Genomic DNA, 24,740 nt, shown 5'->3' on the forward strand with positions numbered 1-24,740 from the left:
AGTCGACCTATGAATTGCCCCGCCTTGGTCGGAAGCCCCTATACCTTGCAATCCAGCCTTGTAGCGCTGAAATGATTTCTCTGGAAGGCTGTATGCTATCCCCTTTTTAGGACTACCGACAACATCCAACCATATCCTTTGCGCTTCTTCATCTGAAAGGTGTGGTCGCTCACCTTACTCATTCAGTGGTAAGCTCTGAGTGTACTCCTCCACATTAATCTTGTAGCGGCCCTTTATTTAGAAGATAGAAAATTATTAACTATATAATATTATAAACATTTATAGTAGTTATGAAACTTACATATGCAATGTCCGCCCGGTCCTCGACCCATTTACTTGGATCTGTCGATGCCTTCTTCTTCTTCTGGGTGTGAGTCTCCATGAAGAACTCATCATGAGTCATCTTCCTCCCATATATTTTTTCCTACAAATATAATAAAACGTGTTAACTAAATTAACATATATAAATATAGTTCGATAAAAATAGATGTAAATATTTTAAGGAATTATTAGTAGTCTCCTCGTAGCCCCCATGCTCCTTGCACCCACACAGTGCAAGGAGCTACCCTTTTCAGATGCTCGGGGTTCCAATACCTCTGCAGATCCTCCCATAACTATGGTAGAACCCATGAAGGCTTCTTGGTAGTCTCTTACGACATTTGTACTCCCAATTTGCACAAATTTCACGGTTATACCGGTCATCTCAGACACACTTAGTCTGTAAATAAAATATGTAATGTTAGATGAAAATATTGTTAATATATTGCTTAAATAGATAAGAATTGTATTAAAAACTTAAATTCATTGAACATTTGTTGCACGAGATCCAGTGGAAAGTCACTCCAAGTCGGATAGGGTGCACTATACAACCGGCCAAGAATTTCAGTGATTGTCTTTGTAACTCGATTATTAGGTATGAACCTGTAACATAGCAATTACATTAAATAAACAAGAGTAGCTATTATAATTCAGTAAAAATAAAGAAGTAATAAATAAATCTTCCCCTTGCCCTCAGTCCTGATGATCATCCTATGATAACAATTATACCGCACTTCATCTGGATCATCATCATCCAATAAATCTGAAGCGTGCGCAGAAGGGGAGGCATCTGACTCAGTGCTACTATACCGAAGACGAAGTCCAAAAATGCTAGGAGACGAACTCTATGGAGAGGGAGACGGGGTCCCTGATGAAAATGACTGCGATCCACACCCATGCATCGATCTAGACCCCTGCTGTGATCCAGACCCCTGCTGCGATCGGTTGGCTGTAATCTAGATGGATGCGATCCAGCTGGTGATGAAGCAAATGGAGCAGATGACGGGCGTACCACATGACTTTGTGACTGCTGACTCGATGGACCCATGTAACTACTTGTAGGATCATATGGAGGAAGCGAGGTATAGCCCTGTGGCGGAGAATGGTAATAATACTGCTGGGAGGGCGAATGGTTGGTAGTATGATGAGTAAATGGATACGGTGGAATAGATGTATGCCTAGAAGATTGCTGCCGGCCATTAGCAATAGAGGGATGCAAGTGTGGAGTGGAGGGAAGCGAGGGTGTTGCACCATCATCATGATCAGTAGTCCTTTTATCCTTCCTAGACCTACCTCGACCCTACCGGTCATCTGCATGAATTAAAGAAAATGTTAGAATTGAGAATATAAATCTATATAAGTTGAGAGCGCTTGAAAAAACTAACATGCTAGTTGTCTTCATCGATGTATCCTTCCTCGTCTGAGAATCCTTCCTCTTCACTTATTTCATTTTCATTAGGTGATTCTTCATCCTCATTTTCTATGATCGTTATTTATTCCATATCAACTTCTTCTAATATGCGTTGACGATGCTCAAGTAATTTTCTAACTGATCATCCACCATTTGGTTAACACTTGAGGTATCGTTTTGGTAAGTAACATCTAGCACATTCTCAACTTCCACCCTAACAACAGGCTTTGTTTTGATTACAACCAACCAATCAGCCTTATCCCTCCGCAATGGATATAGAGCATAGTACACTTGCCTAACTCTTTCTGCAATTATAAAAGGATCATAGCGATCATACTCCCTCTTTTTATTAACCTCAATTATGTTGTACTGCCAGTGTACATTTGTACCTCTTCTAGGTATTGGGTAAAACCATTTGCATCAGAAAAGTATGATCTTCTTATTTTGCCAACCTGAATATGACAATTCTAGAATCTCTTTGATCATATCATAATAAGCATTTTCCCCATCCTAGTTGCCCTCACCACCTTTGACACACACCCCAATGTTATTACTTTTTTTATACTTGGAGCATTCCTCGGTGTGAAATTTGTAACCATTCATATAATACTTAGACATAGTCGTAACCGTGGGTGCAGGTCCCCAAGATATGTCTTTCAAAAATTGGTTAACACCGTTGTTTGGATTATTGACCTACATGTAGCATTAAATAAATCACAAGTGAGCAAGTATATTCACAAGTATGTATATTCACATGTGAGAAAGTATGTAAGATGAACTTACACACTCTTTAAACCATGGCTCAAATGTAGAATATACAGCACCATGACCAAATTGAATCACGAAGTCATTGAGCGACGCATTGAAATTTTTTTGTTAGTTGCTTCAACCAAATTAAATAGTAGACCCATGTAAATTAATTTTACGTCAACACTTACTTAAGAAAGGGTTGAACTTCCGGACAATTTAGCAACACATGATTTGAAGCTGATTTGTACTCCATACTACTTATCTCCCTTTTTGTCTAATCTTTAGAACCTCGTCCTGGTTGATTGAATATGGACATTGGTGCATATAATGGATCAATCGCATTCACCACATTGTGCCGATTAGGCCTAATTCTGGCACATGGCACATGACCGTCAAAGTAGTAAGAACAAAAATGGGCAGTTTCCTTTGCAAGATAGGCTTCGCATATGGATCATTCAATCCTATTCCTCTCTTTAACAAATCGTTTACACTTGCCGATAGTCCTGCACATTGTCATATTAGATGATAACATTAAAGAAAATTATAAGAATAAATCATGGTTTGATCATTACCTCTAGAATGGATATATCCACCTGCATTGAATCAGGCCTCCAAGTCGCACCTCATGTACAAGGTGAATTGGAAGGTGTTCCATCACATCAAAGAAACCACAAGGAAAAATCTTTTCCAGCTTATTACTGATTACAAGAATGTTCCGATTCATTTGAAATAGGTTTTCTTCCCTTAATGTGGTAGAACATAAGTCTTTGAAGAACAAACTCATCTCTATAATGAGTTTCCATATATTTTTAGGCGAACCACAAAATGCAATAGGGATTAAGGTTTCCAGGAATATATGACAGTCATGACTTTTCATATGAGTCAGTTTTCCCTCAACCATATCGGCACGTTTTCCCAGGTTTGATGCATAGCCCTTAGGCATCTTTAGGTTTGTAACCCACTTACAAATCTGTCGTCTTTGTTCCAAAGTGATTGTGTAGTTGGACTTGGGCTTGAATACCTTACCATTGTTCCCAGACTGCAAATGTAATTCAGGTCGCCTGCAATATTCTTGTAAGTCCAGTCTAGTCTTCAGGTTATCTTTTGTCTCATTCTTATCATCCATTACTATGTTGAACAAATTTTCAAAATAGTTCTTCTCAATATGCATGACATCAAGATTGTGTCGGAGAATATTATCCTTCCAATATGGCAACTCCCAAAATATGCTCTGTTTTGTCCAGTTATGAGTAACACCATATCCAGAAAATCTAGAAGGTGGGGCCTCGGTAACTTTAGTGAAGTTCTTGTTGGCCCAACTAAATGTGAGTTTTGAAGACTGATAAAGGAACTCAGACATGTACCAGGTCCATCCTAGTGAAGCACAAATATGGTCAACTCAAGCATGTGAGATGCACGTGAAGGAGATAAACCTCACTTACTAGAAATAATATCTCCTGATCCTGATCGAAAAGGTTGCATATTGGATAAGGAGAAAGACTCCTTACACAAAGAGAACCCGACTTAAGAGATGGATAGAGTTAGAGGTGGAGATCAACTAGAACTCTTCCATCAAGGAAGAGTAACATCAGTATTCTAGTCAATCTCTATTTACTAACTCCATAAATATCAGTGTTGTTCTCTTTTACAGGTAATGCATATAAGCAGAAGTTAAATATGAATTGAGAGCAAAATAGCAAGGCAATTTTGCAAGCAATTTATTTGTAATTCAAGCGTGCAATCCTGAAGCTACTTGAACCAGATAGAAGAACCAGTTCCAAGTATCTATCTTTTATTCTAGTTCAATTGTAGCAGGTGTTTTCATATTGTATCTTTCAGCTTTATCTAGTAGTAATTGAAAATGCTAAGTTTGCTGAATTTTGTGATGAGCATGATATAGATCATAATTTTTCTGCCCCTAGGACTCCTCAATAAAATGGAGTAGCTGAAAGAAAGAATAGGACTCTTGAAGATATGGCTAGGACTTTGCTTCTTTCTAGTAAACTGCCCCATAACTTCTAGGCAGAAGCTGTAAACACTACATGTTACATCATTAATAGGTGCATGACTAGACTCTCTTATAGAGAAGACTCCCTATGAGTTACTTAAAGAGAGAAAATCAAATATATCATATCTTAGGGCATTTGGCTGCAAGTGCTTTGTGCACAACAATGGAAAGGACTCCCAAGGTAAGTTTGATCCCAGAAGAGATGCGGGAATATTCTTGGGGTATTCTTCACATAGCAAAGCTTATAAAGTGTACAACAAAAGAACTATGTGTGTAGAAGAAAGTGTACATGTAGTCTTTGACGAAATTAACATCCTTTCTGAGAGACAGGAACATGAAGATGAAGCTATTGGGTTGGTAAAAGAGTTAAATGAAGCTGGACCAGAAGAAGGAACAGGCGATGGAACATGTTCTTCTATCCAGGGCAACCTGGCAGGGGGAACTTAACATAGAAGAACTGAATCTAATCCCCAAATGGAACCTGTCCATGAGCCTATTCCTCAGCAACAAAATATGGGAGAAACATCAAATAAAAACTAGTTGGTTGTGAAACCTTACAAGTATTAAAGTTCTCATCCCATTGAGAACATAATTACTGATCAAACCTTTGGAATTAAAACTAGATCTTAGTTAAAGAATATGTGTGCATTTTATGCTTTCGTATATTGTATCGAACGTAAAAATGTTGCCTAGGCTTTGCAGGATGTAGACTAGGTGAATGCAATGCAAGATGAACTCAATTAGTTTGAAAGAAGTTAAGTTTGGCATTTGGTTCCAAGACCCAAGGACAGATCAGTAATTAACACTAAATGAGTCTTCAGAAACAACTTTGATGAAGATAGAATTGTTACAAGGAACAAGGAAAGGTTGGTGGTTCAAGGTTATAGCTAGGAGGAAGGCATATACTATGATGAGACTTTTGCTCCAATTGCAAGATTGGAAACAATACGACTCCTCATAGCCTTTGCAGCACGCATGGAATTTACTATTCACCAGATGGATATCAAAAGTTCTTTCCTAAATGGATACTTAAAGGAAGAAGTGTTTGTCAAACAACCTCCAGGGTTTTAGAGCAAGGGGTGTCCGGAACATGTATACAAATTAGACAAGGCTCTCTATGGACTCTAGCAGACTCCTAGAGCATGGTATGAACACCTATCCAAATTCTTGCTTGAACATGGATACAAGAGAGGTAAAATTGACAGTACTCTATTCTTGAGGAAAAAATGTAAGGATCTTCTTGTAGTACAAATATATGTTGATGACATAATTTTTGGGGCAACCACTGAAAAACTAAGTAAGGAATTGCAAAACTTATGGGGAGTGAATTTGAAATGAGTATGATAGGTGAGCTTAATTTCTTCTTAGGCTTACAAATCAAATAAAACTCAAATGTAACCATGATCCATCAGCAGAAATATGCAAAAGAGTTGATTAAGAAGTTTAAAATGAAAGAATCAAAAGAAATAGACACTCCTATTGCAACAACCACAAAATTGGACATAGGCGAACCTGGTTCATCTGTTGATCAGAAGCTGTATAGGGGTATGGTTGGTTCACTTTTGTATCTTACTGCTAGCAGACCTGACGTTGTTTTCAGTATAGAGCTTTGTGCTCGATTTCAAGCAAATCCAAAGGAATCCCACTTGACTATTGTCAAGAGAATATTGAGATACTTAAAAGGCACTACTGATATTTGTCTTTGGTATCCAAAATGTAGTAACTTTAACCTAGTGGGATATGCTGATGCTGACTATACAGGTTTTCTTATGGATAGGAAGAGCACCTCAGGTATGGCACACTTACTTGGTTCATGTCTTGTGTCATGGGCTAATAAGAAGCAAAATTCAGTGGCCTTATCCATTACTGAAGCTGAGTATGTTGTTGCAGCTTCCTGTTGTGCTCAATTATTGTGGATCAAACAACAGTTGATGGATTTTGGTATTGAAGTTGGTTGCATCCCTATTTTCTGTGATAACACTAGTGCTATTAGTATGACTAAGAACCCGGTTCATCATAAGAGAACTAAGCACATAGATGTCAGACACCATTTTTTGAGGGACAACTATAAGAAAGGACTAGTTACTATAGAATTTTATGCTACTGATAAATAGATTGCTGACATTTTCACTAAAGCACTGAGTAGAGATCACTTTGAAAGGAACATGTTAGAATTAGGAATGATTAAGATCACCTAATGGAACTAGTTCAGAATGCACAATGATAAAAAAAATTTGGTTAGAAAATCTTGAACTTGTGTAAATATCTAGATTAATCGTTGCTTAGTCTCATATTGTAAATAGTATACTCCTGTGACACGTGTTGATATGAATCACTGATCTCTAACAAAGTTTTCTCTATTTTGGTAAATTGAGGCATGATCAAGGGGATTCTTAGTGAAGAACCCGGTTCATCGGTACTGGTTTATCTGAATAACGAGGTATGTTTTCTACACTCTGCACAATTAGAAATATTAATATTTAATTCATGAGCAGAGTCCTACCTATGTTCAAAATCATCACAAAAACTTATCCCTCTAAAGTTTGAACCAACTCCGTCTCTAATAGAATCCCCACTGCATAAAATGCCTAGAATCTAGAGAAGCTTAACCGCTCATTCAACCTGAAATTTCAGGTTGATTGGACTTCTAATTGACTACAAAAGCTGCCATTAGTCATTAATTAAACCTATCTATTTAAAAACCCATCATCACAATCACTGCCACTCTCATAATTCTCTAAACCGTCAAATTTCTTCTGCTCTCCATTCTTCTCTCTTCCAAAACCCCAATTCAAAATTCCTCTTCCAAAATTAACGAAGATGTCTAACCCGGAAGATAACCCAGGACACAACCTACCCCCTCTAATTCCCCCACCCCTCCTAGCACAACCCCCAACCTAGGAGAAGGCGAGTGAAGATGCTTGCTCACAAAATTGTGGCTACAGGTGTGCTTTCAAAGACATTGAACGCGAAATTAAAGGCTAGCCAAGCCCAGGATTCTGAAAACTCAGATGACTCTTTAAAATCTACGAGTGAGGGGGAAGGAACTAGGTCTTCTGTGCTTAAAATCCCCCTTCTGAGGTACATTCTGTTTTAGTTGAAAATTTAGACAATAGGTTTGTTCTTGTTGGGTTTGTTAGGAATGTGGAAATGCCTGAGTCAAGAAGGAGAGGAGGTAAAAATTAAAGTGAAAAAGAAAAGAAGAGTGACGGTATGAGTAGTGATGTGAGGGGAAAAGGGAATAAAATGGCTGATTCCTCACCCACTTATGAAATGGTTAGACTGGCTATCTGTGGGACTGAACATGAAACTGTGGAAGAGAGTAGCAAGAAAACAGGGGGAGGTGGTTCAGGGGAGGCTGCTGAAGGGTTTGTTAATCTAAGTTCACAGGCAGATGAACCTGGTTCATCTATTGAGGAGTCCCTAGCAGACCTTTTGAAGAAAGTGAGTGCAAGATATGATCCAAAGAAAAGGAAAACCCCAACACCAAAAGCCCCCAGCATTGCAAAAACTACCAAGAAAAGAAAGGCTGCTTCTCCAACAACTGCTGAAATTTATCTGCCAAAAGGAAGGGCTACAAAGAGTAAGTTGAAGCAGAGTGAGGAGGAGTTATAAAAAGGTATGGCTGAAAGTAAGAAGAAGAGAATGGACAGAGATAAAGCTAAGGTTGCAGAGCCTACTGAGGCGGTTAATGTGGATGAGATGGAATAGGTCCATCAAGATGAACATATGACTGTGGATGTGGAGGTTCAAACCCCTAAGCCAAAGAAAACTCAGAAGAGCCAAAAAATCAGAAAAAATGTCAAAAAATCAGGGCTTTTAGTATTAACGAGTTGAAGTTAGAACAAGCCTAACAAAATTGGTTAAAACATATAGAAACAGAAGATTAAACACCCAAATCATCAAATGTTTTTGGAAAAAGAAATTTCTGAAAACCCTAGTTTAGAGAAAAATGAAAGATCGTTCGAAAATCAGACGGTTATTGTAATGAATCAAAAGGTTATTGTAAAAAATCATATGAAATAGGTCCAAACATCTCAGATTTGTACAGATCTAAGAAGTTTAGAAGAAATTAGGCTTTCGAGAAGAACACCATAGAAGCAAGCTCAAAAACCCATGGATCTAAGGAAATATAGGAAGCTCTTACTCGAAATCACACAGGAATAGCCTGAAACAGGCGAGAAAGGATCATAGATGCAAGCAGACTAACCCTGGTCCCTTGAGGACCCTGGAGATGGTGAGACCAGTAGCGGAGAGGCCATTAGAGGCTTGATGATGATGGGGAAACACCATGAAAGACAGTAGATGACCAACGATGTGGGTAAATTAGGGATAGGGCTTGAGAGCTTTTGGAGAGGAAAGGGATTTCAGGGTGGCGGTTGGTGAGAAATGAGAGGGTTTTGGGGGGTCGTTTATTTTAATTTAGGAAAGGGTTCATTTGGACCGTTGATCAAAATGATCAACGACCCAGATTTGCCCAGGTATTGGGTGGGGGCAGATGGGCATTGGGCTGGGTATTGGGTCCAAATTAAGGCCAAAATTGAAATAAAATAAGGCTAGATTTTAAATAGCCACTTTTAATAACTAAATAATTCATAAAAAATAATAAATGAGTACCAAAATATCTTTGTGTACTAAAATAATTTAAAATAATTATTCAACATTTAAAAAATATAAAAGACCATTTTATGCATAAACAAAGTAATTATACATTAGTAAGGGCTATTATTGCAAAGATGTGCAATTTAGCTTTAAAAATATAAATATAATTACAAAAAAATGCACTAAAAATGTTTAAAAACCATGTTAGCATAAATAATGAATCTAAATGGCTAAATCAACACAAAAGTAATTTGAAGGATAATTATTGGATATTTATATAATAAAAAAATGAGAAATAAATTGATTTGGAGTTGTTAAAACTATAGAAAAATTATAAAACTACTTATGTATGCGTATAACTGCATATGTACTATTTTGAAAGTACATATATGTATTAAAAATATGTGCAAAAAAAATTGGGTATCAACATTAAGTACTCAGAGTTTTCAAGTTAGAGTTAACTTGAAGTTGTTGCAAAAGTTGAGGTTGTGTGCTACAATGAGATTAGAGTTAATCCTAGGTTTATAAAAAAGTTTTTGTAAATGCAGTTTTTGGCTCAGTGATTTTCGTGGAGAGTTTGGGAAAATCCTACTGGAAGGTAGGTCGTGGTTTTTTCACCTTTTGAGCCAGGTGTTTTTCACATAAAATCTCTATGTTCTTTAATTTCTGTATTTATAATTCCGCAACAGTAGTAGTTGGAACACATAGAAGAACCAAGTCCTTCTATAATCTGGTCAAATGAAAAATTGGGCACCACACAAATCACCCCCGCTCTTGTGTGGTATTGAAGTATAGAACATCAGTTCTGAACCCTCTCCCAAATTTCCTCACCGGAATAAATTGGAGGTGAAACATCATGTTCAACTATTTTCTTTCTGAATGCGTTCTTCATCCTTCTAAACTCATGATCAACCAGCAAGCACTAACGATGACAATCAATCTATGACTACTTTCGGCCATGTCTTAAAGTGAATGTGATAAATCTTAAATACTCTTGCCTTATATTTTGATGATCTAACAAACTTACTGTTAAGAACCAGATAGGGAACCTGACCTACTTGGACTACTGCAAGTTTTAACGGATTCCAACTAAAGGTGAACTACTACAGCTTCAGGAGCTAGGAACCAACACAAGAACCTGATGCTCTTGTGGTTTCCTCATAGCAGTACAAAGTCAATTGGACACAACTGGAAATGAAGTGACTGACGGCACTGTTTCTGCCGCACTGCACTGTCCGTTCACTCATTCTCTAACCAAACAAAGTACTCACATCATTTCAAGTGATGTGATCAAGGTGTACCCATAATGAGCTTTATATAGAACATCATTGGAGGGTTTCTGTTTCTTATTCAAGCCTCTTGTAAAAATAGAGAAATCAATCCTCACAAGCTTGAAGAACAAGGTTGAACGCAACTACAGACTAGTTCTTAAAAGATAGACTATTGTTGTCCTAGTTGAGTTGTAACCTTATTACTGTACTTATTGTATCTCCTAAACTGCTTACCTAGAAGCGTTTTGATTAGGAATCCTCTTGAAAATCCGTAAACTCCTTGAGTTTATGTTGTGACTAGATTTAGTCACAAGGAAAAGTCTTTGTAATTGTAGAGTTACAAAGTGGCTTGTGGTGAGAGCATCACAAGTTAGAAAAAGCTTTTGTAACTAGGATAGTCACAAAGTGGCTTGTGGTAAGATTACCACAAGTTAGTTGAGTAAATCCTTTGCAATAGGAAGTATTAAAGTGGATTGTAATAGCTATATTACAAGTTAGTGAAGTTAAAATCCTACAGGTGTAGGTGTCACACCTCCTACTTTCGCCCCCTCGAGGGGTGCAAGGAGTTTTCTCCAATTAAAGGACAGTCGAAACGGGATTTGTCTATTTATTTCAGAGTCTCTACCTGGGAATTTTATGGCATCCCAAGTCACCGGTTTTAATCCCGAATGAGGAGAATATGACTCTGTTTGTCATTCTGCGAACCAGAAATTCGAGTAAGGAATTCTGTTAATTCAGGAGAAGGTGTTAGGCATTCCCGAATTCCGTGGTTCTAGCACGGTCGCTTAACTGTTTCATACTTGGCTTGATTATCTTGATTTATTAAATACATTTTTTCTGTTGCCTGAGTTTATTACCGCTTTTGTTTAGATTGTTTACACTTATAGACCTTTCTTGAAACGAATTACGCGTACGTATATCCGTATTATATTTTTATAAATGTAAAGAATCGTCCCACACATACGTGTACACAATAAGATTGATAATATTTTTTTTTTATTTCTTATATAAAAACAACTTATGTTCGAAATGGTGCTTAAAATAAAATTAAGAACATTCGTCACTCTTGTATGATTAAATAGTGAACTGCACATCTCGGGTTATATGAAATTAATTTAAGATTTTCCGAAGAACCCCTTTTATTAAAAGTTTACTCGAAGTTGCGCGAACGCATAATCCGAACTGCCTTTAGAAAAATATAATTAGGTCACGCGAACGTATCCCTAATTTCAGAAAATATTCTTGATGGTAATATAAAATTTCTGCAAATGTTTATTATATCCGCCCATTTTTTTTAAATATGAAAGTCATGGGAAATCACTGATTGGGACGCCTCTAGATTTTTGAAAAGAATTCAAAATTTATTAAATGTCGACCACAGGTTATATTTTTTAAGCGGGTGAATTATATACCTCAAAAAAAGCTAATTAAATTAAAAGAATTAATGAGCTGAAAAATAAATAACATGCAACTAAACTGCCGTTTTATCGTGAATACGGTATATACACTTTCAATACTTGATAATTATATGCACAAATTATTTTATTATTTTTCATAAGCTTAAGACTAAATGTATACGTTTGAAAATTTACCAAAAACGAATTATGTGTAAAAACTAGGAAAATTTATTTAATAAGCAAAATTTTTTTTCGAAGAGTTTCCCTTATTCTATTTGGAGCGAACGCTATTTTATACATTTTGACTTTAAATATTACAATTTATAAATCCAACCTTCTTCTACACAACTTGTTTTTAATCCAAAGGTATGATTATTTGGTTAATTTGCTCACGATGATTGAATTTGGGATAGGTAAAATTGAACCAATTTTTTTCCGGCTTATGCAGGCTATTTACAAATACTAAGTCTATACTTTGTAAAATCGTTGACATTATTTTATACATTATTTTTAAGAAATGAGTTGATCGCATTCCTAAAATAACTAGGCCATTTGTTATTAAGAAATAGAACTAATCTACCTGTTGATTTAATAAGATGACATCACATGTGACGTAAATATACATCTGAACCATTCGCAATATTCCAACATCGTAAGTGTAACGGATTATATCAATTCACCTTTCACCTATTGGTTATACACATAACCGTTATCACGCCATATACGACCTAAATACAACTTACATCATCTAGCTTTAAACAAAATCGGATATTTGACGAGATATGCTAATAATGTAGTTTCTTGATATTTCCATACTATCCTATACTTAGCCAACAATATCACAAGATTTAATTAATGGCCAACTTTCTGCCATGTTCCCTATCTCGACAATTCAAACAATAAATGTCATCACTAAACTTCAAAATAAATTATGTTGTTGTTGTAGAATTTATACTACTTCAAAAGTCAATTGGCTAATAATTTATCATGTCAAGTATAATACTATGCTAACAAACTAAAACAAAACTGAAACTTAAACTAATAGATTCAAATGAGTAGAAGACATAATTGCAATTCCAAACTTCATTTACTTGCAATGTTGAAGCTTTTCATGACATGAGTCTACAGATATGTACCTGGAAATGAGGGTAAAGGAAGTAAGGTTCAGCAGTCACAGCATCAACAAAACCAGCAGAAAAGTGTCAATGATTTAGCAGATTTGGGCCAGAAACAGCAAGACCCGTAAAAACAGACGATCAGTAATAGAAATTTAAGAAACATTTCAGATCCAATCAAACAGTATCAACAATCAAACCCGGACAGATTCAAGGAAACAATGTTTCAGATTTTCTTTCTTTCTTCTCTATCTGTTTCAAATTTGTTTCTCTCTATCTGATTCTCCTCCCTTTTTTTTTTCTGTTTTTTTTTCTGTTTTTCTGTTTCTCTCTATGTCTATTTTTCCAGTTTTTTCTCCTCTCTCTCTATCTTTTTTTTTTTCTGTTTTTCTTTCTATATCTTTTCCAGATTCAGATGCAGATTTTTTCCTCTGTTCTTTCAGCTCTCTTTAGATCTTTTTTGTATGTATCCTCTCTCTCTCTCTATCTCTATCTGAAATCAGTCCCAACACCCCCTCTTTATACAAGTCTGCCCCCTCCCATCAGTGCTGCCTGGACCCCTTTTAAAATTAGAAATTTCCACTCAAATATCACTAAACCTGATTTTCTATTGATTCAAACCACTAAGGATACCCTTTCCCTTAATTTCAGCCCCCCACTACCTTTTGTTTCCCATTATCACATTAAATTAAAGCCATTAACATTCCACTAATAACACACTAATACTAACATACTGTTCTTACTATTTTATTCCCAAAATACCCCTATAATCCTACTGTTATTACTGCCATTAATACAAAAATCAGAATCCAATATAAAACAGATTTTGCAATCTGTTCAAACTTAATTATCAACCTAGTTTCTGATTAAAAAACTATAACCAAATCAGATCAAGCAGTATCAAGATAGGGATCAATGAATCAGAAAATAATCACATTGAACTAACTAGATTGACCACTGGCATATATACAGGGAGCAAACTAATGCAATTCCTAAATACAGAACATGGTAAACACATTGAACAGAACTATATGCAGCAAGATGATGACTAATTAAGAGAAAATGGATTAAACACAACACACATGATACCACTCGGACACTAATATCGACAGGATGCCAAGTGATTCAAATTATGTGAACGACCTATTCGATTCATCGATTACGTATTACAATTGACTTTTAAACAAATCAGTAACAAAGAAACTATCAAACAGTGTTATTGACGAATTTATAGACTAACAGGGAATTAAATAAGCGACGCAATTTAGGACTCGACTTCACCATTTATAACACATACAGTTAAGACGACTATAAATAACAGACATAATTGGACCAAAATAAAAGGTCCTTTGAAAATAAACAGAGTCCGTGTGACTTAACAACAATAAAAATCAACATAGCAAATAAACAGGTACGTAAATAATGAAAACAAACACGAAGGAAAGAATAAAAATACCTCCTAATAACAGAATCAATACGGATCCAGTCATTGAAACTTTGATTCGGACATTTTGAAATCAAACAGACCTTAGTCGAAGTATTCTTAACTGAAAATACTTCGATTAAGGTCGATTAGACCCTAACCTTCTATTCAATTTGGGCAGATTCCAAAATTTGGGATTTTAGGGTTCTTGAAGGTCTGATTTAGGGCTCAACCATTTCTAGTCAGATTCGAACCAAACCAAATTTGCTTTGGTTATGAGTGAGGTTAAGAGAGTGGTTGGTGTGAGTTTGGGGTACATTGGGGTAGGTTTAGGTCATGCTCGAATCTTCGATTGAAGATTCGAGATGCTGTAAGGTGATTCGAGGTGAACGAACAACAGATCCATAACGAGGGTAGTTCGGGGGTGCCTTGGTGTGCGTTTGGGGTTGATTGGTATATGTTCCCGTTTGGCTCGAATCTTCAAATGAAGATTCGAGAAGATGGGGGAAGATTCGAACCACACGAGTAACATATTTGGAACGGGGGTGGTCAGATGGTCCTAGGGTGTTAAGGTGGTGGTCACCGACGTTGTTGCCGCCGACTTTCAAAGGGAGGTTTTTCAGGGCGGCTAGGGTTTGGTCAAGGGTTTGGGGTTCGTCTCTGAAAGAGACGATGAACAGGGATGGGGGAGGGTGTTTGGTTTAGGAGGCTGGGGTAGGAATTAGGCTTTTATAATAGAGGGGGGGGGATTGATCTTGGCCGTTCGATCTGTCGAGATCAATGGCCTTGATCAACTCACTTAACTGAATGATGTAGTTTGGTTTAAGTTGGGGGATGGGTTAGCCCGGGGGGGTGAAGTGGATCGGGTCTTGGTGAGTTCTTGAGGCCGTTGGATCAAGATAGATGAACGGTTCAGATCTGATCGCCTAAAACGCCGTCGTTTCATTTATGCAGGGGCTGAACTGGACCGTTTGATTGAAACGAATCAACGGCCCAGATTTGAGACTCAGAAACGACGTCGTTCGAGTCTTCTATGGGACTGGCTGAAATGGACCTGGTCCTTTGAATGTTTGGGCCTGATTTTTGGTCTAAAATTTTGGCCCAGATCCGATTTGCCTTATATTTTCAACTCTAATTCCTAATTATTAAATTCCTAATTTTAATTATAAAGATAAAAAATTACCCTTACAAAAATATTAATTACCCTTTAACAACCATTAACATACAAGACAAAACATTAATCACACAATGACACATTTAAATGACAAAATAGGATAAATGCATATTTTTGTGATTTTCTTTTTTAGAGCTAAATAACAGTTTAATTAATTCTTAAATGCATAATTAAATCCTAAATATGCATGCAACATGTATTTTTATTTTATTTTCCATTTAACTATAACAAAGTAAACATTTACGGACAAAACACAAATAATTACCCAAAAATGCCACATAAATTCTAAAAATTGCATGCAAAGAAAAATTATTTGTGATTTCTTTTGGAGTAGTTCTTGTGAGGCAAAAATCACGTGCTCACAGCTGCCCCTCTTTGTGCGGAAACTCGAAGAGTTTTCATGCAAAGATAAAGTGAGCGGATACGAGCGATTTTTGCCTATTTGAATACTCCGTGGGAAGTATTTTTTGAAAGATTTGACCGAACCTCTGCTTCAAAGGTTTCCTACATATCCTTGGCTATAAAGGAATTAGGTCAATGTAGTTCGGGAAGTTTTGGTATCTGGGAATACCATGGGATTGCTTTTTTGCTGTTACTGCTGTTGCTCGTTGTTGCTATTGCCTGTTGACCTCCTTATTATACCCTACCTAAAGAAAACAAAAAGCTAAACTAGACCATGGTATATGAATTACAAAGTCTTATCTAGATCATGCCCTTGCGTTTCTTGTTGCTTTGATGTCTTAGTGACTCCTTTGGTATCTTTTTGCTTCCGATTTGTCTTGTATTCTCCTTTGACCACCGATCTCGAACTGCTTATTTCTTTTCGCCTTGTTTTTCACTGTGTCTTGTACTTCCTTCCTCTGTTTGGGACTCTTGTTGTTTCCCGCTGGGGATTTGGTTGGATTCCTCTGCTTTATTGACTCTAAGTGCACTCCTCTATTATATGGGCGGGCTCTTGACTTCAACCAGCAATGTCAAAAATAAATTGCCATTCTGTTTTTCAGGGGGGCTCCTGATCACTTAAAATCTGTATTCCCTTATTCTCCAGGTGGGCTCCTGATTGCTGATACTTCAATTGTATTCCCTTATTCTCCAGGTGGGCTCCTGATTGCTGATACTTCAATTGTATTCCCTTATTCTCCAGGTGGGCTCCTGATTGCTGATACTTCAATTGTATTCCCTTATTCTCCAGGTGGGCTCTTGATTGCTGATACTTCAACTGTTCTTCCTTGTTTTCCAGGTGGATGCCTGATTGCTGATACTTCAACTGCTCTTCCTTGTTCTCCAGGTGGACGCCTGATTGCTGATACTTCAACTGCTCTTCCTTGTTCTCCAGGTGGACGCCTGATTGCTAATACTTCCATTGCTCTTCCTTGTTCTCCAGGTGGACGCCTGATTGCTAATACTTCCATTGCTCTTCCTTGTTCTCCAGGTGGACGCCTGATTGCTAATACTTCCATTGCTCTTCCTTGTTCTCCAGGTGGACGCCTGATTGCTAATACTTCCATTGCTCTTCCTTGTTCTCCAGGTGGACGCCTGATTGCTAATACTTCCATTGCTCTTCCTTGTTCTCCAGGTGGACGCCTGATTGCTAATACTTCCATTGCTCTTCCTTGTTCTCCAGGTGGACGCCTGATTGCTAATACTTCCATTGCTCTTCCTTGTTCTCCAGGTGGACGCTTGACTGCTAATACCTCCATTGCTCTTCCTTGTTCTCCAGGTGGACGCCTGACTGCTAATACCTCCATTGCTCTTCCTTGTTCTCTAGGTGGATGCCTGATTGCTAATACCTCCATTGCTCTTCCTTGTTCTCCAGGTGGACGCCTGATTGCTTATTTCAATTGCTCTTCCTTGTTCTCCAGGTGGACGCCTGATTGCTAATACTTCCATTGCTCTTCCTTGTTCTCCAGGTGGACGCCTGATTGCTAATACTTCCATTGCTCTTCCTTGTTCTCCAGGTGGACGCCTGATTGCTAATACTTCCATTGCTCTTCCTTGTTCTCCAGGTGGACGCCTGATTGCTAATACTTCCATTGCTCTTCCTTGTTCTCCAGGTGGACGCCTGATTGCTAATACTTCCATTGCTCTTCCTTGTTCTCCAGGTGGACGCCTGATTGCTAATACTTCCATTGCTCTTCCTTGTTCTCCAGGTGGACGCCTGATTGCTAATACTTCCATTGCTCTTCCTTGTTCTCCAGGTGGACGCCTGATTGCTAATACTTCCATTGCTCTTCCTTGTTCTCATATGTCTCTCCTGACATTACTAAACCACTTTTCTGATTCAACTTTTCTCACACCCATATCTTATTTTCATCCTATTACTTCCCGCCTATCATGGCCGTATTTTGCATTATGCAATCTTGAATCTTGGTAGTATACCTTGACATTCCTTTTTATTTTTTTGGAACAAAACTTACCTCAAAAGCTTTAGAAGAGTAAGATTATTAGTGACGAAACATGATGATTTTGACAATTAAGAATGAAAAGAAAAATCCAAATTTGGATGACTGTTGGAGAAGAAATAAGGAACTTATCTGATTGGAGTTACTGGCACCAATGATCAGGGTATGCATTTTGGATTAATCAGCCCAGTCTATTTAACCAATCTCCTTTTCAATCTTTCCAAAATTCCCACAACCCAATTTTACTTTTTGCCAACTTACAGACCTTGTTCGACTTGCAGTATCTTAAAGAGTTTTCACCGCCAAAACTTCCTCATTTATTTACTTCTTAATTCCTTTTTGCCTTATGGTGCCTACAAAGGTTTTCACCAATAAGACTCTCTCATTTTACTTTCTCTTAGCTTCCGTCGTCTCATGGTGCCCGTGCGGGTTTTTACCTATAAGACTCTCTCATTTTTACCGCTTTTCTTGTTTGGACCAGAGTGTTATGAACCATCTCCATTTGCTTGACTCGACATTTTTCTAAGATTGGTCGAAAGGTCTTTTGGTATGTGGTTGGAATGAAAGGGTATCAAAAGTTAAACAATTTTGATATGGGTTAAAATTACAACTCTTGGAATCATTTTTCTTATTGCCAATACAATTCCTGCCCCAGTTTCTTGATTGGGGTCTCTTGATGTTTCATTTTATGCACATTATGCATATTATGCACCCTATGACCGAGCCGTGAGGCGCCTACGTATCCTCTTTGAGGAATCAGGACAAACGTAGTTCACTTCTATAATTTTTCTTTTCTTTTTTTATTTTTATTTTTTTATTAATGATTCCAAAAGAGGGATAGGAAAGAAACAAAATATGGCTCAAAAGGGGGAACAAAGGATACAGTGTTTGGATAGCAGAATAAATTGCCTTTGTCATTCCAATCTTCGAAATAATGCCAAATACAAACATTCAATAATTATACCAAAGAAAAATCATGCATAATATCTCTTTACCGCATCAGAATTGATAGCCATGTCTATGCATTTTCCTTCAACATCTGTTAAACATAATGCACCATTGGACAATACTCTGGTCACAATGAACGGTCCTTGCCAATTCGGGGCAAATTTGCCCTTTGCTTCAACCTGATGTGGAAGAATACGTTTCAGCACATGTTGACCCACTTCAAACTTTCGGGGACGCACCTTTTTGTTGTATGCTCTTGCTATTCTTCTTTGATACAATTGGCCATGACATACTGCTGCCAATCGTTTTTCATCAGTCAAGTTTAACTGTTCCAAACGGGTTTTGACCCATTCATCATCATCAATCTTAGTTTCGGCGACGATCCGAAGGGAAGGAATTTCAACTTTAGCAGGAATTACCGTTTCGGTGCCATATACCAACAAATAAGGAGTTGCTCCTACTGAGGTGCGAACAGTAGTGCGATATCCCAACAACACAAATGGTAATTTTTCGTTCCATTGTCTTGAACCTTCTACCATTTTCCGAAGTATCTTCTTTATGTTTTTGTTGGCTGCCTCGACTGCTCCATTCGCCTTGGGCCGATATGGGGTGGAGTTGCGATATATAATCTTAAACTGTTGACATACTTCTCTCATTAAGTTACTGTTAAGATTAGCACCGTTATCTGTGATGATCACCTTTGGGATTCCAAATCGACATATGATATTTAAGTGAACAAAATTGACCACAACTTTCTTGGTCACTAATTTGAATGTTTTGGCCTCAATCCATTTGGTGAAATAATCAATAGCTACCAAAATGAACCTGTGCCCATTGGATGCTGCCGGCTCAATTGGTCCAATAATATCCATGCCCCAAGTGACGAAGGGCCATGGTGCCGACATTGTGTGCAACTCGGATGGTGGAGAATGAATCAAATCCCCGTGTATCTGGCATTGATGACACTTGCGCACAAAACTGATACAATCTCGCTCCATGGTAAGCCAATAGTAACCAGCTCGGAGAATTTTCTTTGCCAACACATATCCGCTCATGTGGGGTCCGCAAACTCCCGAATGTACTTCAGACATGACAGCCGTAGCTTGTCTAGCATCTATGCATCTTAATAATCCAAGGTCTGGTGTTCTTTTATACAAAACTCCTCCACTTAAGAAGAATCCATTTGCCAACCGTCTAATGGTTCTTTTTTGATCCCCAGTGGCTTGTGCTGGATATATCCCCATTCTGATATACTCCTTGATGTCGTGGAACCATGGTTCACCATCAAATTCTTCTTCAACCATGTTGCAGTAAGCATGCTGATCGTGGACTTGAATGTGCAGTGGATCCACATAAGCTTTGTCCGAATGGTGCAACATTGATGCCAAGGTAGCCAATGCATCAGCAACCTCATTATGGATGCCTGAACTCCACTGATCGAAACCGCTTACAAAGATCATGTAAACATTGTCGGTATGGTATGAGCTTCAAGTCTCGTGTTTCCCATTCTCCTTGAATTTGATGTACCAGAAGATCCGAATCTCCCAAGACCAAGATTTCCTGGATACCCATGTCTGCAGCTAGCCTTAACCCCAAAATACAAGCTTTATACTCAGCCATATTATTGGTGCAATAAAATCGAAGTTGAGCCGTAACAGGATAGTGATGCCCGATTTCAGAAATAATTACAGCTCCTATCCTGACTCCTTTCATGTTAGTAGCCCCATCAAAGAAAAGTTTCCAGCCGGGTTTTTCAATTCGCTCCATCTCATCGATATGCATTATTTCTTCATCAGGAAAATAAGTTCTCAAGGGCTCGTACTCTTCGTCGACCGGGTTTTCGGCCAAATGATCGGCCAATGCTTGGGCTTTCATTGCAGTCCGAGTCACATGGACGATGTCAAATTCTGTGAGCAATATCTGCCACTTTGTAAGTCTCCCTGTTGGCATAGGTTTTTGAAAAATATATTTCAACGGATCTAGACGCGAAATGAGGTAAGTAGTGTAAGATGACAAATAGTGTTTCAATTTCTGAGCTACCCAAGTTAGGGTGCAACATGTCCTTTCCAGATGAGTGTACTTAACCCCATAAGCTGTGAACTTCTTGCTAAGGTAGTAGATGGCCTGTTCCTTTCTGCTGGTGATGTCGTGTTGCCCCAATACACAACCAAATGAGTTTTCCAAGACTGTCAAGTAAAGAATCAAAGGTCTTCCTGGTTCTAGCGGAACCAGCACGGGTGGGTTTGACAAGTATCCTTTTATCTTATCAAACGCTTCTTGACACTCATCGATCCATTTGACCGCAACATCCTTCTTCAACAATTTGAAAATAGGTTCACAGGTTGTCGTGAGCTGAGCAATAAACCTACTGATGTAATTCAACCTCCCTAACAAACTCATTACTTCAGTTTTGTTCCTTGGTGGTGACAATTCTTGGATGGCTTTGATATTTGACGGGTCTAGCTCGATGCCTCGCTGACTGACTATGAATCCCAACAGTTTTCTAGATGGAACACCAAATGCGCACTTGGCAGGGTTAAGCTTGAGGTTGTACCTGCGAAGTCTCAGGAAGAATTTCCTCAAATCCCCAACGTGGTCGACCTGATGCTTTGATTTTATGATCACATCATCCACGTATACCTCAATCTCCTTATGTATCATATCATGAAACACCGTGGTCATTGCTCTCATGTAAGTTGCCCCGGCATTCTTCAAACCAAATGGCATTACCCGGTAGCAATAAGTTCCCCATGGGGTGATGAATGCCGTCTTTTCGGCATCTTCTTCATCCATTAGAATTTGATGATACCCGGCATAACAATCCACAAAAGATCCTATATCATGCTTAGCACAATTATCGATCAAAATATGGATATTGGGTAATGGGAAGTTATCCTTCGGACTTGCTTTGTTGAGATTGCGGTAATCGACGCATACTCTAATCTTGCCGTCTTTCTTTGGCACAGAAACGACATTAGCCAACCAAACAGGATATCGAGTGACTCGAATGACCTTTGCCTCCAATTGTTTGGTGATTTCTTCTTTAATTCTCATACTCATATCAGGCTTGAACTTTCTCAACTTTTGCTTGACAGGAGGCACCATTGGATCAGTGGGCAATTTATGAACCACTAAATCAGTGCTCAAGCCTGGCATGTCATCATATGACCATGCAAAAACATCTTTGAATTCGATGAACATTTTAATTAACTCTTCTCGGATCTTTGGTTCAAGGTGGACACTTATTTTAGTTTCTCGGATATTATTCGTGTCCCCTATATTGATGTCTTCGGTATCACTCAGGTTAGGTTTGGTTTTTTCTTCAAAATGAATTAACTCTTTACTAATCTCTTCGAAAGCCTCATCCTCATCATATTCTGATTTATAATCACAATATACTTCTTGAATTATTATTTCGGAACCAGATTGATTTTTAAGACTGGGTTGAGGATTCCTTATGCATGCCATATCACTAGAGCTAGCGTAAAAAGGACTGTACAGAAAAAGAAGAAAAAGAAAAGAAAAACTATTAGGAATGATAATGAAAAGGAAACTGTATTTCATTGGATGATAAAAGACAACAAGGTTTGCACACTTCAAACAAACTGTAAGATAAACATTGGGATTACAACCCTGAAGTAACCCAAACAAACTGAAGGAAAATCAAAATAAACTACCAAGACTCCTTTCGAATGGGGAGAGGAGTGGCTTTCCAATTATTAAGCTTTGTCTCTGGCCCAATGAATTGAACTTCTGCGTTGTTAGAACCTTCACCACTTTCCACCATGTTCACATCGTCAAACAGCTTTTCAAATTTTTCAATTTATTCCTCCTCAGGATTAATCCTGGATTTAGGAATTGTTGCTATCGGGTGATTTCTGGTACCGGACTTGACAAAAGACTTTGATAGATGTGGAACTGGCTTTGGAAGGACCCATGCTTTCTGTTTTGGCTTTCTGGCCTTTCTCGCGTTTGGGACAGTGGGTATGAATCCCAATCCAAATGTTCCCCAGTTCTCGGGAAGAGATACTGGTTGTGTAATGCCTTATAAAGACGAGCCCAAACCTTTGCCGGGTACAAAACCATTCTTTAACATTTCATAGGCCATCATGACTGATGCAGAGGTTATCTTTAGATTCGGAATGTATTTCCCCTCTGGGATTTTCTCTACCAACATTGTGTCGGAAACCTGGTAAACCCATGGTCCTTGGTCATTTTCTATTCCTTCGACCGGTACAATGGCACTGCTGTGAGCATTTAAACTGTCTTCCCCATGCACAACTATTTCCTGTTTATCCAATTCAAACTTGACCATTTGGTGTAGTGTTGATGGGACTGCTTTAGCCGCATGTATCCATGGTCGACCCAACAGTAAATTATAAGAAACAGCTATATCCAACACCTGAAACTCCATTGTGAATTCAACTGGCCCTATTGTCAGTTCCAGCACTATGTCGCCAAATGAATCTCTGCTTCCACCGTCAAATCCCCGTATGCAAATACTATTCTTTTGGATCCTCTCCTCTTTTATTTTTAACTTGCTCAGAGTGGAGAGAGGGCAGATGTTTGCGCTTGACCCGTTGTCAACCAACACCTGGGTCACTACGGAGTTTTCTCATTTTAAGGTGAGGTAAAGAGCTCTGTTGTGCTCAGTACCTTCCACATGCAATTCGTCATCAGAAAATGTGATTCTGTTTGCCTCAAAAATTTTGTTGGCTATCTTTTCCAAGTGATTCACAGAGATTTTATCAGGAACGTGTGCCTCATTCAAAATCTTCATTAAAGCTTGACGGTGCTCGTCTGAATGGATCAGCAGTGACAATAATGAAATTTGAGCGGGTGTCTTATTCAATTGTTCCACGATAGAATAGTCGTGGAGCTTCATCTTTCTCAAGAATTCTTCCGCTTCTTCTTCCGTCACAGCTTTCTTCATTGGTGTTGGATTATTTTTAGTTTTTCTTAACTCTTCGAGAGTAAAACATCTTCCCGGACGAGTCAAGCCTTGCACCTCACAGACTTCTTCCTTGACTTCTTTTCCTTTGTACATTACCGTCACCCGTTCATAGTTCCATTGAATGGCATTGTTGTTGATCACTGGTAACTGGGTTACTGGCTTAATAATAACCCGATCTACACGGGCTCCTTCCACGACTATGATGGGTTTGCAGGCCACCCCTGGTACAATCACTTTTGATCCTTCCTGCTTTGTAGCAACTTTGCTCGAAGATCCCTTCTCAACTACCACAGATGGCTCATCACCATTTTTGTTCTGCTTAGGTACCGACTTCTCATCTGTTAACTGTTCATCTGGCTTGGCTTCATGAGACCGAATCATCATGATGGTTTGTGATGGCTTTTTTGTTTCTCCATCAGCCCGTACTATTTCTATCATATTGGCCTCCTGATGAGCTAGCATTGGATTTCTGTTGATGTTGGGAGCTTCGGGGGTTTGAACTTCAATTTTATTAGTATCAATCAGCTCTTGTATTGCATTCTTTAAATGCCAGCATTTTTCTGTATCATGGCCTGGTGTACCAGAACAATACTCACAGCTAATGGTGTAGTCCAGATTCTTTGGAGGAGGATTGGGCAGCTTGGATTGTATTGGCCTTAGCATATCTAGCTGTCTCAACCTGTGGAACAGACTAGTGTATGATTCTCCCAATGGAGTGAAGGTTTTTCTTTTTTGTCCCCTTTCACCCCTGAATACTTGATTAGGCCTGAAACCTGGTCCGGAGTCGGTTCGCGGATAAGGATAGGTACTTGGTATGACAGGAGCATGCCAATGAGCGTGGGCAGGTGACTGATTGTGTGCTTGCGCATGGTTGACGGAAAAATGTGGTTCCGACGGGTGATAGTAGTGTTGGGGTGAATTATGGTGATAAGTTGGTTGGTGGAATCAATGTTGATTGTAGTAATGA

General features: G+C 38.4%; 1 protein-coding gene across 1 annotated transcript; it reads left to right on the forward strand.

The window, feature by feature from the left end:
* The first annotated feature begins 4,650 nt into the window (after positions 1 to 4,650).
* Positions 4,651 to 7,704, forward strand: LOC138879981 (secreted RxLR effector protein 161-like). Its single transcript, XM_070159630.1, has 4 exons — positions 4,651 to 4,668; positions 4,818 to 4,896; positions 5,994 to 6,278; positions 7,628 to 7,704. Exons 1-4 carry the CDS (start codon positions 4,651 to 4,653, stop codon positions 7,702 to 7,704), a joined length of 459 nt encoding a protein of 152 aa, XP_070015731.1.
* The last annotated feature ends 17,036 nt before the right edge of the window (positions 7,705 to 24,740 follow it).

This window comes from Nicotiana sylvestris, chromosome 10, assembly GCF_000393655.2.
Source record: "Nicotiana sylvestris chromosome 10, ASM39365v2, whole genome shotgun sequence".
Lineage (NCBI taxonomy): Eukaryota > Viridiplantae > Streptophyta > Magnoliopsida > Solanales > Solanaceae > Nicotiana > Nicotiana sylvestris.